The sequence below is a fragment of the Rattus rattus genome, chromosome 6 (genome assembly GCF_011064425.1).
Source record: "Rattus rattus isolate New Zealand chromosome 6, Rrattus_CSIRO_v1, whole genome shotgun sequence".
Taxonomy (NCBI): Eukaryota; Metazoa; Chordata; class Mammalia; order Rodentia; family Muridae; genus Rattus; species Rattus rattus.
In genome coordinates, this window is record NC_046159.1 from 26,768,552 (window position 1) to 26,782,477 (window position 13,926).

Here is a 13,926-nt window from a genome sequence, read left to right on the forward strand (position 1 = left end):
AGTGTGTGCCCTCGTGTGGGTGCTGGGAAATGAACCTGGCTCCTCTGAAAGAGCAGTCAGTGCTCTTAACCACTAAGCCATCTCTCTAGCACCTAATGCTGCATATTTGATACTTTAGAGTCAAATATTCTATATTTTTTATACTTTATATGTGTTACAGAAGTGACTGAGACAAGGTCTCAAAACAAAATGAGAAAGTACACAAATTTATATTACCTTGAAAGTATCTAGTGGGTATCCATAGATATTCAAGACATACTTAATATCATTTAAAGAAGAGAAATAGGCTACTCTCACATTTTGCAAGGGAATGTATGTCTATCAAGACGGTTGCCCAAAGATAGATCCTGTGACTTTCAACAGTAAAACAAGAATACTTTTAGAGCTAAGTTGCCTGTTGGGAGGAGTGGAGTGGGAAAAGTGTATGTCCTTATTGAATAAAACTTACTTATTTTTCTTTAACAGTAACCCAGTTTTTTCTATTTTAGTATCAGTTTTATATTTTCTAATCTTATTCAGAAAAGGTGGGAAATACATTTGCTTTTACTAGTTGGAACAGGACCAAGTGTGATTAAGCTAATGAGTAAGGAAAAGGGGTTGCTTTTGTGGGGTTGTAAGACTTTCAAGTTAATCTTTGTCTCTATTTGATATATGCATGTTAAATAAAAATAAGATGAAGTTAATACAAGAACATTTTTATTACTACTATGTTCTTTCTGGTGCTAAAAATTATGTTTTAGAGTAACCTAGACCAACTTTTAAAAGATGTCAATTATCAAATATATATTAAGTTCTTATATCTTAAAAATAAAAAGCCCACGAGTATCTCAAAACCTTGCCACTCAATGTTTCAAATGGCTCTTCCGTAAGTCATTTTCAGGCTTATAAAGGTTTGAACTTATTCCAAATACTTTACTTGTCTGTTAATACTAAATTTATACATTCTTGTACATTATTATTGTTGTTTATTTGAAACAGGGTTTCTCAGTGTAATGTTTGCTGTTCTGGAATTCACTCTGTAGTCCAGGCTGGCCATGAACTTACACAGATCCACTTGCCTCTGCCTCCAAAGTGCTGGGATCAAAGGCATGTGCCACCATTGCTGGACCACATAGTTATTTTTATTATTTTTATTATTTTTATTATTATTATTATTTTTATTATTTTTTTTTTTTTGGTTCTTTTTTTTTTCGGAGCTGGGGACCGAACCCAGGGCCTTGCGCTTCCTAGGCAAGCGCTCTACCACTGAGCTAAATCCCCAACCCCCACATAGTTATTTTTTAAAGGTCATTTCTTACGGCCACAGTGGCTTCTGGATATATTTTATTACATTCATATAGAGCCGTCTGTTTCTAACTTTAGCCATGAATTTAAATGACAGTATTAACTAATATATTTGAGGTTGTGCCATACATAACTTTTCTGTTTTGTTAGCAAGTAGATAGAAATTACAGTTTGTAAAGACATGAGTGTGTGTGTTGCATGAGCTGCTATGGTATAAGATAGCAGTTTAGAATCGTCAGGGACAGAAGCAGGGTCATTGTCCTTTACATTACTACCAAAGTCAGTCCACATTTGCCATCGTATTTAATATATTACTGCCAATAATTGAAGCGTATTCCCTGGAGATTATATTCCCTTGTATTAGAGAAGGAACATTTTTCTCCTCACTATATTTTCTGTTGGTTTGTGATTATTTTTTCGTAGCATTTGAACTGTCTTCACATGCAAAGTCTAACTGTTCAGTCTGTTATACCAAATTATGTTTCAGATGATTGCTTGCAAATAATATTTTAGGTGTTTATTGCCATTTAAAAGTTTCCTTTATGCTGTTTTTACTTTATTGTAGAAAACAAAAGCCAATATAGAACAGAAAATGCAAACTTTCTCCTATCAGGCTTTAGTGTAATACATCCATAAAATTGCTTAAACGAAGTTTGTTTTGATTTATTGTAAATTACTATTTTACTTACTGTGTGTATGTCCAAAACTGCTTGTGTGCTGTGACACTTGTGGTTTTATTTTATTTTTGTTTTGTTTTTGGAACAAGGTCTTGTATAACCTAGGCTGACCTTGAACTTCCTTTGTAACCATTAATACTTTAAAATTTCTGATCCTCTTGGCTAGTGGCACCTCCCTGGGTGCCAGGATCAATCATGGAACACCAGACCAGATTTGACTTATGTGGTGTTGGCGATCAAACCCAGGGCTTTAAGCTTGTTAGGCAGGTGTACCAACTGAGACACAACCCATGGTTTCTCTTTCTTATAGTCTTAACTTTTAAATGCCCCTTTGCTCTATCACTGCAGTTTTGACTTTAGCCGTATTCTTGTTTTCATTTGAGTTATATGAAGAATATGTCCACTAAAATCAGTAATAAGTCAAGAGTGTCCATGATCTCCATTCCTATTACTATAGTGCTTACAGTCTTGTGACTGAAGATGTTAACAGTGGTACACAGAAGAAAGGATGAAACAGAAGTATTCTTGTTTGTATATGATATGATTCTATGCATAAAAGACTTTAAAGCTTCTACCAGAAAATTCTGACTGCTGATAAACACATTTAGCAAAGAACATAAACATAATACATAAAGCTTGGTAGCCTTCTTGTATACAAGCAGCAAATATGCCAAGTTCTTCTTCAACTAGCAATTTAAATGGATTCTCAAAACTAAAAAGTTGGGGCTGGGGATTTAGCTCAGTGGTAGAGCGCTTACCTAGAAAGCAAGGCCCTGTTGGTCCCCAACTCAAAAAAAAAAGAACCAAAAAAAAAAAAAAAAAAAAAAAAAAAAAACTAAAAAGTTTATGTATAGCAAAGGATACGGACAGTCAAATAAAAAGGCAGTCAAATAAAAAGGCAGTCTATAGAATGAGGGGAAAAAAACTTTCCTAGGTATATATCTGATAGAGGGTTAGTATTTAGAATACATAAAAAACAAAACATCAGGAAAACAAGTCAATTAAAACTGGGTCATGGAACTAACAGAGTGTTCTCAAAGAAGAAATGTAAATGCTTGAGAAATATTTCCAAGTGTTCAGTCCTTTAGTCATCCAGGTTAAGACTACTTTGACATACCCCAGACAGAAATGCTAAGATTTTAAAGACAAAAAAATTACAGCATGGGTTTGGCAAAGGGAGAACACTTACCCATTGTTAATGGGAGTTCAGACTAGTGCAGCTAGTGAAGAAATCAGCAGTGTGAAGTTTCCTGAAATAGCTAGGAATAGATCTACGTACTGATCAAGTATATCACCCTTTGTCAGACATATTTCAAAAGACTATATCTTAGAGATACTTATTCATCCATGTTCATTGCTGCTTTATTCATAACATCCAGGAAATAGAAACAAACCATATGTTCATAAACAGAAGAATGGATGAAGAAAATGTGCTATAGTCACACAGTGGGATATTTAGCTATTAAGAAAAATGAAAATCGCAAGTAATAGAATAGAGCTTTATGAAGGGGGCGCACCAAAAGGGGAGGCAACATTTGGGATGTAAATTTTAAAGGGGGCAAGGGGATATGAGAATTTGCCTGGTGGTAGTGGTGGCACATACCTTTGATTCCAGTACTTGGAAGGCAGAGGAAAACAAATTGATATAAGATGGAATCTTAGGGTCTGTACTATAAAGCAATAATGATAAAAACTAGGTGGTGTTGGTACAGAAACAGACAGGTTGATCAATGGAATCAAATCGAAGACTGAGAAATAAACCCACATACCTATGGATACTTGATTTTTGACAAAGAAACCAAAACCATACAATGGAAAAAGAAATGGTGCTGGTCTAACTTGATGTCTACATGTAGAACAATGCAAATAGAATCATATTTATCACCCTGCACAAAACTCAAGTCCAAGTGGATCAAGGACCTCAAAACATAAAAGTGGATACACTAAATTTCATGGAAGAGAAAGTGGGAAGTAGCTTTGAATGCAATGATATGATACAGGAGACAATTTCCTGAATAGAACACATTGTTCAGGCTCTAAGGTCAACAATTGATAAATGGACCCTCATGAAACTGAAAATCTTCTGTAAGGCAAAGGACACTGTCAATAGGACAAAATGGCAGCCTATAGATTGGGAAAAGATCTTTACTAATCCTACAACTGACAAAGAGGGATAATATTCAAAATATACAAAGAACTCAAGAAGGTAGACTTCAGAGAACCCTCGCTCCCAAAAAAATGGGGTACAGAGCTAAACAGATTTCTCAATAGAGGAATCTTGAATGGATGAGAAGTACTTAAAGAAATGCTCAACATCCTTTGTCATCAGGGAAATCAATACCCATATCTTAAACATGGAAAATAATTTCTTTATAAGCTCTTTAAGTTAGCCAAGTATAAACTACTGCAATTCTGCCTAATACCTGATATCTTAGACTAAAAAAATGTGTGCCACCAGGGTGGCTTTTTTAATACTATCACTCACAAGAATGGAGAATGGGTAGGGATAATTTAAACTAAAGACTTTCAGAAATGCTGCATGGAAACCTACTACTGTAGAAGCTTTCTAAAATCTATACAAACATACAAAGAATTTAAAAGGAATTATCCTGTAGCTGAGGTGAGGTGAGGGTTAAAAATAGTTGTTCTGTTTGACACTATAAGCTATTAAGGAAAAAACAAAAAAGACCAGTGGTAGGCATATATTTCCTATTTTGGAGTTGTTCATTAGTGGATCTCATAGACAGGCTATTGTCATCTGGAAATAGATGATAAGATTATGTTGCTAATGATACTACATAGTAGCACCTAGAACACAGAGAAAGCAAGCCTTGTAACAATCTAGAAGCTTCATTCCTACTAAGCTAGGTTTTTTAGTTCTGGAAGGTGCAGCTATTAGTGGAGAAAAGGCATCACCAGTCTTCACTCGGCTGTGATCCCAGTTAGGATTGGCCTACCAAGACATAGCCATTGGTGCAATAGTGGCAAGCTGTTATGGAAGTATACAACACCCTCCCCGCTCCCCGCCACCTTTTTGACTTTTGTTTTGTTTTATTTTCCAAGGTAGGGTTACACTATGGAGTTTCGTCTGTCCTGGAAATTGTGTGTAACAGGTTGGCCTCTAATTCTGAGATTACTTGCCTCTGCCTTCCAAGTTCTGGAATTAAAGGCATGTGCCATTATACCCGGCAACGAAACACTTTCTGATTGCATTTAAGGCCCGCTTCCTAAGAGAAAACACATACTTGTAACTGTAGTATGTCTTAGGCCCTAGAGAAATACCTACAATTATTTTTTTTTTTTAAGATTTATTTTTTTTTTTTTTTTTTTCTTACAGAAGAAAACATTTAATTGGGGCTTGTTTACAGTTTCTACACAAGAACTCAAAGACTAGTTAGAGAGAGAGATAGAGACAGACAGACAGACAGACACAGTCACAGACACAGACACAGAGAAACAAAAACCTTTTTTTTTTTTTCTTTTTTTTCGGAGCTGGGGACCGAACCCAGGGCCTTGCACTTGCTAGGCAAGCGCTCTACCACTGAGCTAAATCCCCAACCCCAAGATTTATTTATATAAGTATACTGTAACTGTTTTCAGACACACCAGAGGAGGGCATCAGTTCTCATTACAGATAGTTATGAGTCACCATGTGGTTGCTGGGATTTGAACTCAAGTCCTCTGGAAGAACAGTCAGTGCTCTTAACCACTGAGCCATCTCTCCAGTCCAATACCTACAATTATTATTCAGCTAAACAGACATAATGTTAAAATGACTCCTAATGGTATATCATTATACCCATATATATATATTAACTCATTTCACAACTTATTTTGGGTGTTTTGAATACAGCAGGGCAGCTGCACGTATGTGCTCATAACAGTTGTGACAGCATGTACAAGCCTTGAGTAAAATAAACCAGACAAAATCCTAGCATGAATAGGGACAGCCTCTAAGAGGTTTATTACCCAGGATCCAGTGGATGACTTCACCCAAGTGTACACTGGCATCACTAAGTGGTCTCAAAGGGTTTGTGTGTGCATGGATTTGTAGCTTAATGAAGACACATATGTTTATGAAATTCTCAAACAGAATTATGTGGACAAAGATATTTAGGGACTATTTACCTGCATTTGAAAAAGAAAATGACCAAGGAAAATCCAAAAAAATGATCTTTATAGTCATTCTCAGATTTAAACTTTCAAATTACCTTTGTGTGACTTGAGGATTTTACTCTAATGCACAGTTAGTTGCTGTGAAGAGTTATTCTTAGGAGCACAATTCTCTAAATCACTGCTTGAAAGAATGCAATGGGTAATGAATAAAAATTAATCAAATTTGTAGTTAATTTCCACATTTAATGGCTTTGACACTGAATCATTTGATGTATAACCAGTGGGTGTCTGAAACCAGTGATAGTACTGAATCTTCTAATACATTTCCTCTAGGACTTAAAGTACCTTATTGTAAAAAGTTAAGGTGGTTTCTTGAACAGAATCAAGACAAATATTAATATTTCCAGTCTACACTTGAAGAACTCAAACAACTGTGTTTTTATTTAGTCTTGTGAGAGATTATATACCTTTCTGTGATCCGGTTATCACTAGTTTTATTTCCGTTACTGAGGTACTCCATTGTGACATTACTCCAAGGATAACCTTGCAAGCCTGATCCTCCTGCCTCCATTTCAAAAGTATTAGGCTTACAGACTTATATCACTGCTCCTGATTCTCTTTTTTCTGTTTTATTTATGTAAAATTGCTTCCTAGTTATTCTGGCAAATTAATAGTAGCCCATAATTTTTTGTACTAAGTGTTTTAAAGAGTATTATATAATATGTCTACCAAACTGTGTGACTTCATACCTACTCTTGGGTTCAGTGTCCAGAATAAAGGCTGAAGTAATCAATATGTTAGTTTTCAAGGTTGCACAAAAGATTTTCTAATGAATAAGAGCACCTGGATACCATGTAAGATACTTTGAGCAGCCTAATGTTTTTCTACTAATAGAAAGTAGCCTACCATACTACTTGTTGTTTCTTGAGATTGCTACTTAATACCTCTGGATCAGGTCCTACAGGTACATCAGAAAAAAGACCAGGACACTAAGGAGGCATCTTATTTAGAACAAAGTTTAGGATTCTCTTTTCATTATTTCATTATTTCTGATTTTAGGGAGTGAAGCCAGCCAGTTTTGACAAAGTAGCAATTCCTGAAGTGAAGGAAATTATTGAAGGATGTATCCGACAAAACAAAGATGAAAGGTAAGTTGTTTCTTTCATACAGTGTTACTTGAACAATGAGAGGTGACTTCAATACTTGTGTTTCATTTTTTCATTCATAGCATATAACATTTTAAAAAAATTGGATTATTTCCATTGAATCTACTCAGATTTGCCCACTGTAACTGTAAAAATGTGGTTTAGTGATTTTTTTTTTAATGTAAGCCTTACACCTTACAACAGACTACTTAGAGGATAATTTAGAAAACTCTAAAGTTTATTCTCCATTGCAGCAAACCCATTCTTTAATCCTTTTCTCATTAAAGTTTGAAAGGTAAAGTAAAATCTTGGCTGTTGAAAGTCAGCTCAGCTACGTAGGCCTAGATTTTTTTCTGTCATTAAAGAGCAAAATATCAAAATTCCTTTGAGTAAAAAGAGATTTTACCTAAGGCTTAAGAGGAGATCTGGCTTAGTCATTTGTACAAACAGAACTTTTCTGAGAAAAGTGTCAAGTATCTGTTTATGCAGTGCAGCTAATGGGTCACCTGTAGGCTTGGCAGGCAGCCACAATCTGTATTTGAAAATAATCTGCCTTTACCACACCCCCATACCAGCTACAAAAGAAAAAGTACACCATCCTATCCTAATTAATACAAGTAAAAATTGTAAATTGAGCATAACCTATCTCCTAAAATATGGGCACAATTGAGTATATCAGTCAAATTCAAGAATTCTGTATCTTCACCCTTCGAGGCTCATGTTCATTTCAAAATGTTATTTAGAAGAGCTTAACATCATGATCTTTAATAAGACTGTTCAGTGGATATTTAGCTTGAGTTTCTGTTTTGCTCTTTTCAGACTTTTTCACTGTAAACAAAGGGATATTTGTTTTGTGTCTTAAAATGTCATTCTGTTTCTTTTCTGGATGGAACAGTTTTACTTGATTACTGGTATTTTGTTGAAACTTCTTTGATTGTTATGTAACCAGCCTTTGACTTGTTTAATCCACAAGTTGTTGATAAGGAATTTATTGTAGTAATGAAGGTGGCTGTTATAGAAAGTACCAAACTAGAAATCAATAAATTTATGTTCTAGTTTTTATTATATCATCATTTATTATTTTAGAAATTTCAGAAAGACTATTAACCTTTCTCCGCCTTCATTTTATATTAGTTAGTAAATGGTATTCCATTGGATAGTTATTGTTCAAGAGTCAGTCAAGGCCATACATAATTTTGTTTTCTTGGCTTTTGTTTTGTTTGTTTTTGCTATGCTTCTTTGGTATTTTGAAGCTTTGATATTCTATGTATGACTTGCCATAATTATATCCTACTAACTAATAAGACTAGGTCATTTAATTTAAAAATTGTCCCTATCGACTGTTATTTAAAAAAACAAAACAAAACAGACTAAAGTATGACTATAGGCTGGAGATGTAGAAGTACTTGTCTATCATGTACAAGGTCATATATTCCATTGCCTCCACTCCCTGGGCACAGACACACACACACACACACACACTCTCTCTCTCTCTCTCTCTCTCTCTCTCTCTCTCTCTCTCTCTCTCTCTCTCTCTCTCTCTCTCTCCCTCTCTCTCCCTCTCTCTCCCTCTCCCTCTCCTCTATAACATTACCATTCAAATGGATTAATGTTGAAATGAATAACAAAATTTTCCTTGTTTTTCTGTAGATGTGTTCTCCCTTAACTAAATAATAGTAAACACATACATTCGAAAATCATTCTTATTCCTCTAAGTACTCTGTAGTCTGAGGCCAACCTGGGTAAAATAGTGAGATATTATGTCAGAAAGAGAAAGAAAAATGTCCTTTCAAACTAATGACTTTCTTTTTTTTGAATTTTCTTTTTCTTTCTTTGAAAGATATTCCATCAAAGACCTTTTGAACCATGCCTTTTTCCAGGAGGAAACAGGGGTACGGGTAGAATTAGCAGAAGAAGATGATGGAGAAAAGATAGCTATCAAATTATGGCTACGTATTGAAGATATTAAGAAATTAAAGGGAAAATACAAAGACAATGAAGCTATTGAGTTTTCCTTTGACTTGGAGAGGGATGTACCAGAAGATGTTGCTCAAGAAATGGTAAATTGACCCGTAGATGTTGATGTAGATTTATATATACTGAAACTGATAGGAAAAAAACAAAACAACTATTTAATTAGTGATGTATGATATGTATATCATTTATATGAGGTTGTGTTGTTCCCAAGTGTATTGTCTTTGGATGTGGGGGCTGGGGCTATCTATAATTTCTCTTTAAGTTCTTTCCTTGTGTTTTTTGATATTATTTTGATAATGTGGTTGGATTTTAGTCCTTCAAATTTTTTTATACGAGGAAAATAACATGTAGGTACAAGTAGATAAATGAGATATAAGACTGGGATGCATTTTGGAGTCCTTTTAATGTCTATAAAATTTAATAACTCCTCCTTTGTAGCTGACTCTTTAGTCAAAATGTGTTAGTTATGCTATTTTGCTGTGGGAACACTGAACTCATGGTCCTCCCGTCTCATCCCACTGAGTGCTGAGATTACAGGCATATACAGTCTGATCAAGTTTTGAATTGTTTCTAAATACTGGTTAGCCTTTGATCCATCCTCATAAATACTGTAGACAGATACAGGATTATAAAGTACTTTTACTTTGGTGGCTGGAGGGATAGCAGTTACAAGTGTATACTGCTCTTACAAGGTCCTTAGTTCAGTCTCCACTGCCCACATCAAGCAGCTCACGTCTTCCTATACTTCCAGTATCAGGGGTCAAATACTGGGCCTTCATCTGCATGCACATGATATAAATAACAAAAATAAATATTATGAAAACATTTTTATTCTACAGGATGTTTTCAATGTCAAAAGTTACTAATTACTCTTTGATGTATGCTTACTTTAAGTATGTGTAAACGATCACTGTTCTAATGGAAACCCTTAACCAAATCTAGATATGCCACAGTGCCTAAAAAAATGGTCAATTATTACACAGATAGTTATAGAGTAACTAGGATTAGTTACTAGGATTCATAAATTATTCAATGTTTTTAAAAATGGGCTAAATATGAAATAGGTATTTAATTTTATTGGTTTGTTCATTTGTCATTTGTTTTTTTTTTTTTTTTTTTTTTTATTTTTTTATTCTTTGATCCTCTTTTTACAATTCAGTCTTCATCTCCTTCCCGATCTACCTCTAGACTGCTCCCCATTCCATACCTCCTCCCCCTGTCTCCAAGAGGATGTCCCTATCCCACCCTCTCCCACCTCACCAGACCTCCCCACTCCTTAGGGCCTTAAGTTTCTTGAGGGTTAGATGTATCTTCTCTCACTGAGGCCAGACCAGGCATACATCTCTGCTGTGTATGTGTTGGGGGCCTCATATCAGCTGATGTATGGTTGGTGGCTCAGTATCTGAGAGATCTCAAGGGTCTAGGTCAGTTGAAACTGCTGGTCTCTGTTTACCACAATTGTGGAGAAACTTAACACAGACTAGTAATTTTACTGTCATTTTAAGTCATTTTCCTTGGGTACCCTTTTCTTCCTAATATACTCTTTTACTCTGTAGGTCGAGTCTGGTTATGTCTGTGAAGGTGATCACAAGACCATGGCTAAAGCTATCAAAGATAGGGTATCATTAATTAAGAGAAAACGAGAGCAGCGGCAATTGGTTCGAGAAGAGCAAGAAAAAAGAAAACAAGAAGAGAGCAGTTTCAAACAGCAGAATGAACAACAAGCAAGTGTTTCCCAGGCAGGAATCCAGCCACTCTCTGCTGCTAGCACTGGCATACCCACTGCTCCCACCACATCTGCTTCAGTTTCTACTCAAGTAGAGCCTGAAGAACCCGAGGCAGATCAGCATCAACAGCTGCAGTATCAGCAACCTAGTATATCTGTGTTGTGTAAGTATCTAGGGGAGTAAACAGATGTGCTAGTTTGTTCTTTATATGTTTCCATTCTTATACCCCTGATTAGTAGGATGAAACACTGAGGAAATGTGGTTAGAATATAAGAAAGTTTGAAAAAACTTCCAGTGTCTTGGGAGTTTAAGTTGTCTGTTTTACTTAGTTCCCTAAGATTGTGAATAATCAAGAGTGAGGAAATTTGGCATTTATAATTGCAGCTGTTAATCTGGTTCAGCTCTTTTAGCAATACTGCAGAGCAAACCAAAGGCTGATAAGACCAGTGCACATTAATTGAATATCAAGTACACCTAGGTCTCCACAGGGTAAGAGCTGGAAGTTGGATTCAATTTAAGACTAACTTAAATTTTGTTTGCTCTTCAGATGATAACATTCAGTGAGAATTAGAGAAATAATTTTTTAAGTACTCATTTAAGCTATTCATTTTTTTAAAAAATTTGGGTTTGAACAAAGAAATAACTAATAAAATTAATGTAATGATTCTAAATGTGAACAATTTCTTTCCCTTCCATATCCCTCCCTCTTATGATTCATTTTTCCTTCAGCTGATGGAACAGTTGACAGTGGTCAAGGATCATCCGTATTTACAGAATCCAGAGTGAGCAGCCAACAGACTGTTTCCTATGGCTCCCAACATGAGCAGGCACATTCTATTGGCACAGCACCAGGACATACAGTTTCTAGTATCCAAGCACAATCTCAGCCCCATGGGGTGTATCCACCCTCAAGTATGGTGAGTAAATGCATAAGAAAATGTAATACTAAAATAGTAATCAATAGGTAATCTACCAAATTGAAATTATTTATGTCATCTAAGTAGCACTGTGAGTCTAAGAGAATATAAATGGTCTAGTCAGTCTTCTTATCTGGGGTTTTTATGTTGGGGGGCTTAAATAGTAAAACGCTTAAAAAATTTATCTGTACTAAACATGTGCAGACTTTTCTTGTTAATTCCCTAGCAATATGACAGTTTTTTACATGGCTTTTGAATTATATGGGTATATAATCTAGAGATTATATGCAAATGCTGGGATAATGTATGTGAAGGACTTAGCCAGTTGCAGATTTTGATATCTGTTGGGGTGACTTGAAACCAACTCAGAGCAGAGACTGAGGGTATTATTGCTAAAGAAGATCAGTTCACAAGAATATAACTGGAGTAGATCAGACTGGGTAAATATACACTAGACAGTGAGAATTAACTGAACTTCCTAGAAAGCAGCTATGTGAACATTAAGACTCCTAGGAATTAAAAACTCTTCACAGTGACATAAACTAGATATACCAGATGATTTGTGGGTGGAACAAATTTTTTTTAAAATAATCTTAAAGCTTATTTACTAAAGAAATTTTAAGATTTTTCTTTTGTATAAAAACCAGGTAAGACCTTCAAACTATTATAGAATGTTGCATGTGAGTATTATAGTGTAAAGGAATCCTTTATGACCTCTAACTAATTTATTGCTTGTATTTAGTTGATCATCAGTTGCTATGCGTGTTCCTTTCCCAGTATATGTTCATTTGCTTTTTCCCTTTATTTGGTATTTATTTCATTACCAGTTTATTTTCAGAGTCAGCTTATAGAAGTAATTTCTTGGAATGGTTTGTTTGTGTACATGATGTGTATGCACATTGTCCATTTGCAATAGTGAATGTTAAAGGAGATGAATCATGAAATATCCTCATTTCTTTTGCTGACTCTCTGTGGGGTCTTTGGAGAAAAAAAAGCTAGATCATATACTTCAGAAAGGAATTAGATGATAATTGTTCACTCTATCTCACTTGTTTAGTACAATCTTTAAGCAGACCGATTTCCCACCCTCCTCAGAGGGCTTTAATCTGAACTTTGAAGAATTCTTATCTCCATTAAATGAATGTTTTTCAGGAAGATACTTTTTGCACATAAAAGATGTTTGTTTTGGAGTCCATTGATCGATCAGTCTTGCTTTGGACATAGATCCCAAGATTAATGGCCACATTAATACAAAGAAAACTACTACTAATGTATACTAAACTTTTAACAGTCTGTTCTTTAACCTAAGTATGGTAAATGATCTTGGGTGATTTATTTCTGAATACTGACAAATATTAGTTGTCAGCACTTCTTAACTTCTCCTTTTGTTTGACAGTTATTTTCTACCTTTTGGCTTCCCTCTCCACAGGGTTTATGTATGTTTCTAAAAGACAAGCAGGATTGATCGTTTATGTAGATGTTAAATGCTTAAGCCATTAACATAGTTGTATTTATCTGCTGCTCTAAAATCAGACTTTCTAGATTTTTGGTGACAATATTCTGTCGAATAGTTATAAAGAATTACAAGTCTTTATAACTTTAAAATATTTTATAATTCTGTTGTCTCATCTCAAAAACCTACTATGCCTTATAATAATGTAAAACTGTAAGAGAAAAAGTTTTAAAATGATAAAAATTTGAAATCAAAATGAATTAAATTATGATATGTACTTAATGGGCTTCAAGTTTGGCTGAAGGCTTTCTTTGCAGCCAGTTTTGAAAAAAAGAAATAGGTCCAGACAACCTCACAGTGTTAGGCTACTCTGTAGCTGTGTTACACCCTTTCTCTTAAGGTACTTCAAGCTTTGTAGGTCTAAACTGAATTTTTTATTTTGGGGGTTGTGGTATTGAAAGCACCCCATCACTGGCTCCTTCATAACAATATACAATATTTCTGATACCCAGTTATGAATTTTTTCTTCTAGTCAATGACTCTTTAACCTTTTTACAGAATGTGGCAGTAGAGTAAAGCTGTGAGCAAACAACTTTTTAGATGGCTTCTAAAAAAATAGGTGAATTTTTC

At 35.0% G+C, this 13,926-nt stretch overlaps 1 protein-coding gene across 4 annotated transcripts in view; it reads left to right on the top strand.

The window, feature by feature from the left end:
* Window positions 1-13,926, top strand: part of Wnk1 (WNK lysine deficient protein kinase 1) — a 124,411-nt gene that overhangs the window by 70,370 nt on the left and 40,115 nt on the right. For all 4 annotated transcript variants that reach the window (XM_032905781.1, XM_032905780.1, XM_032905783.1 and 1 more), the window contains exons 5-8: window positions 7,137-7,225; window positions 9,063-9,282; window positions 10,756-11,089; window positions 11,656-11,843. In XM_032905781.1, the coding sequence (XP_032761672.1) occupies window positions 7,137-7,225; window positions 9,063-9,282; window positions 10,756-11,089; window positions 11,656-11,843 (831 nt within the window). The remainder of the gene's footprint in view (window positions 1-7,136; window positions 7,226-9,062; window positions 9,283-10,755; window positions 11,090-11,655; window positions 11,844-13,926) is intronic.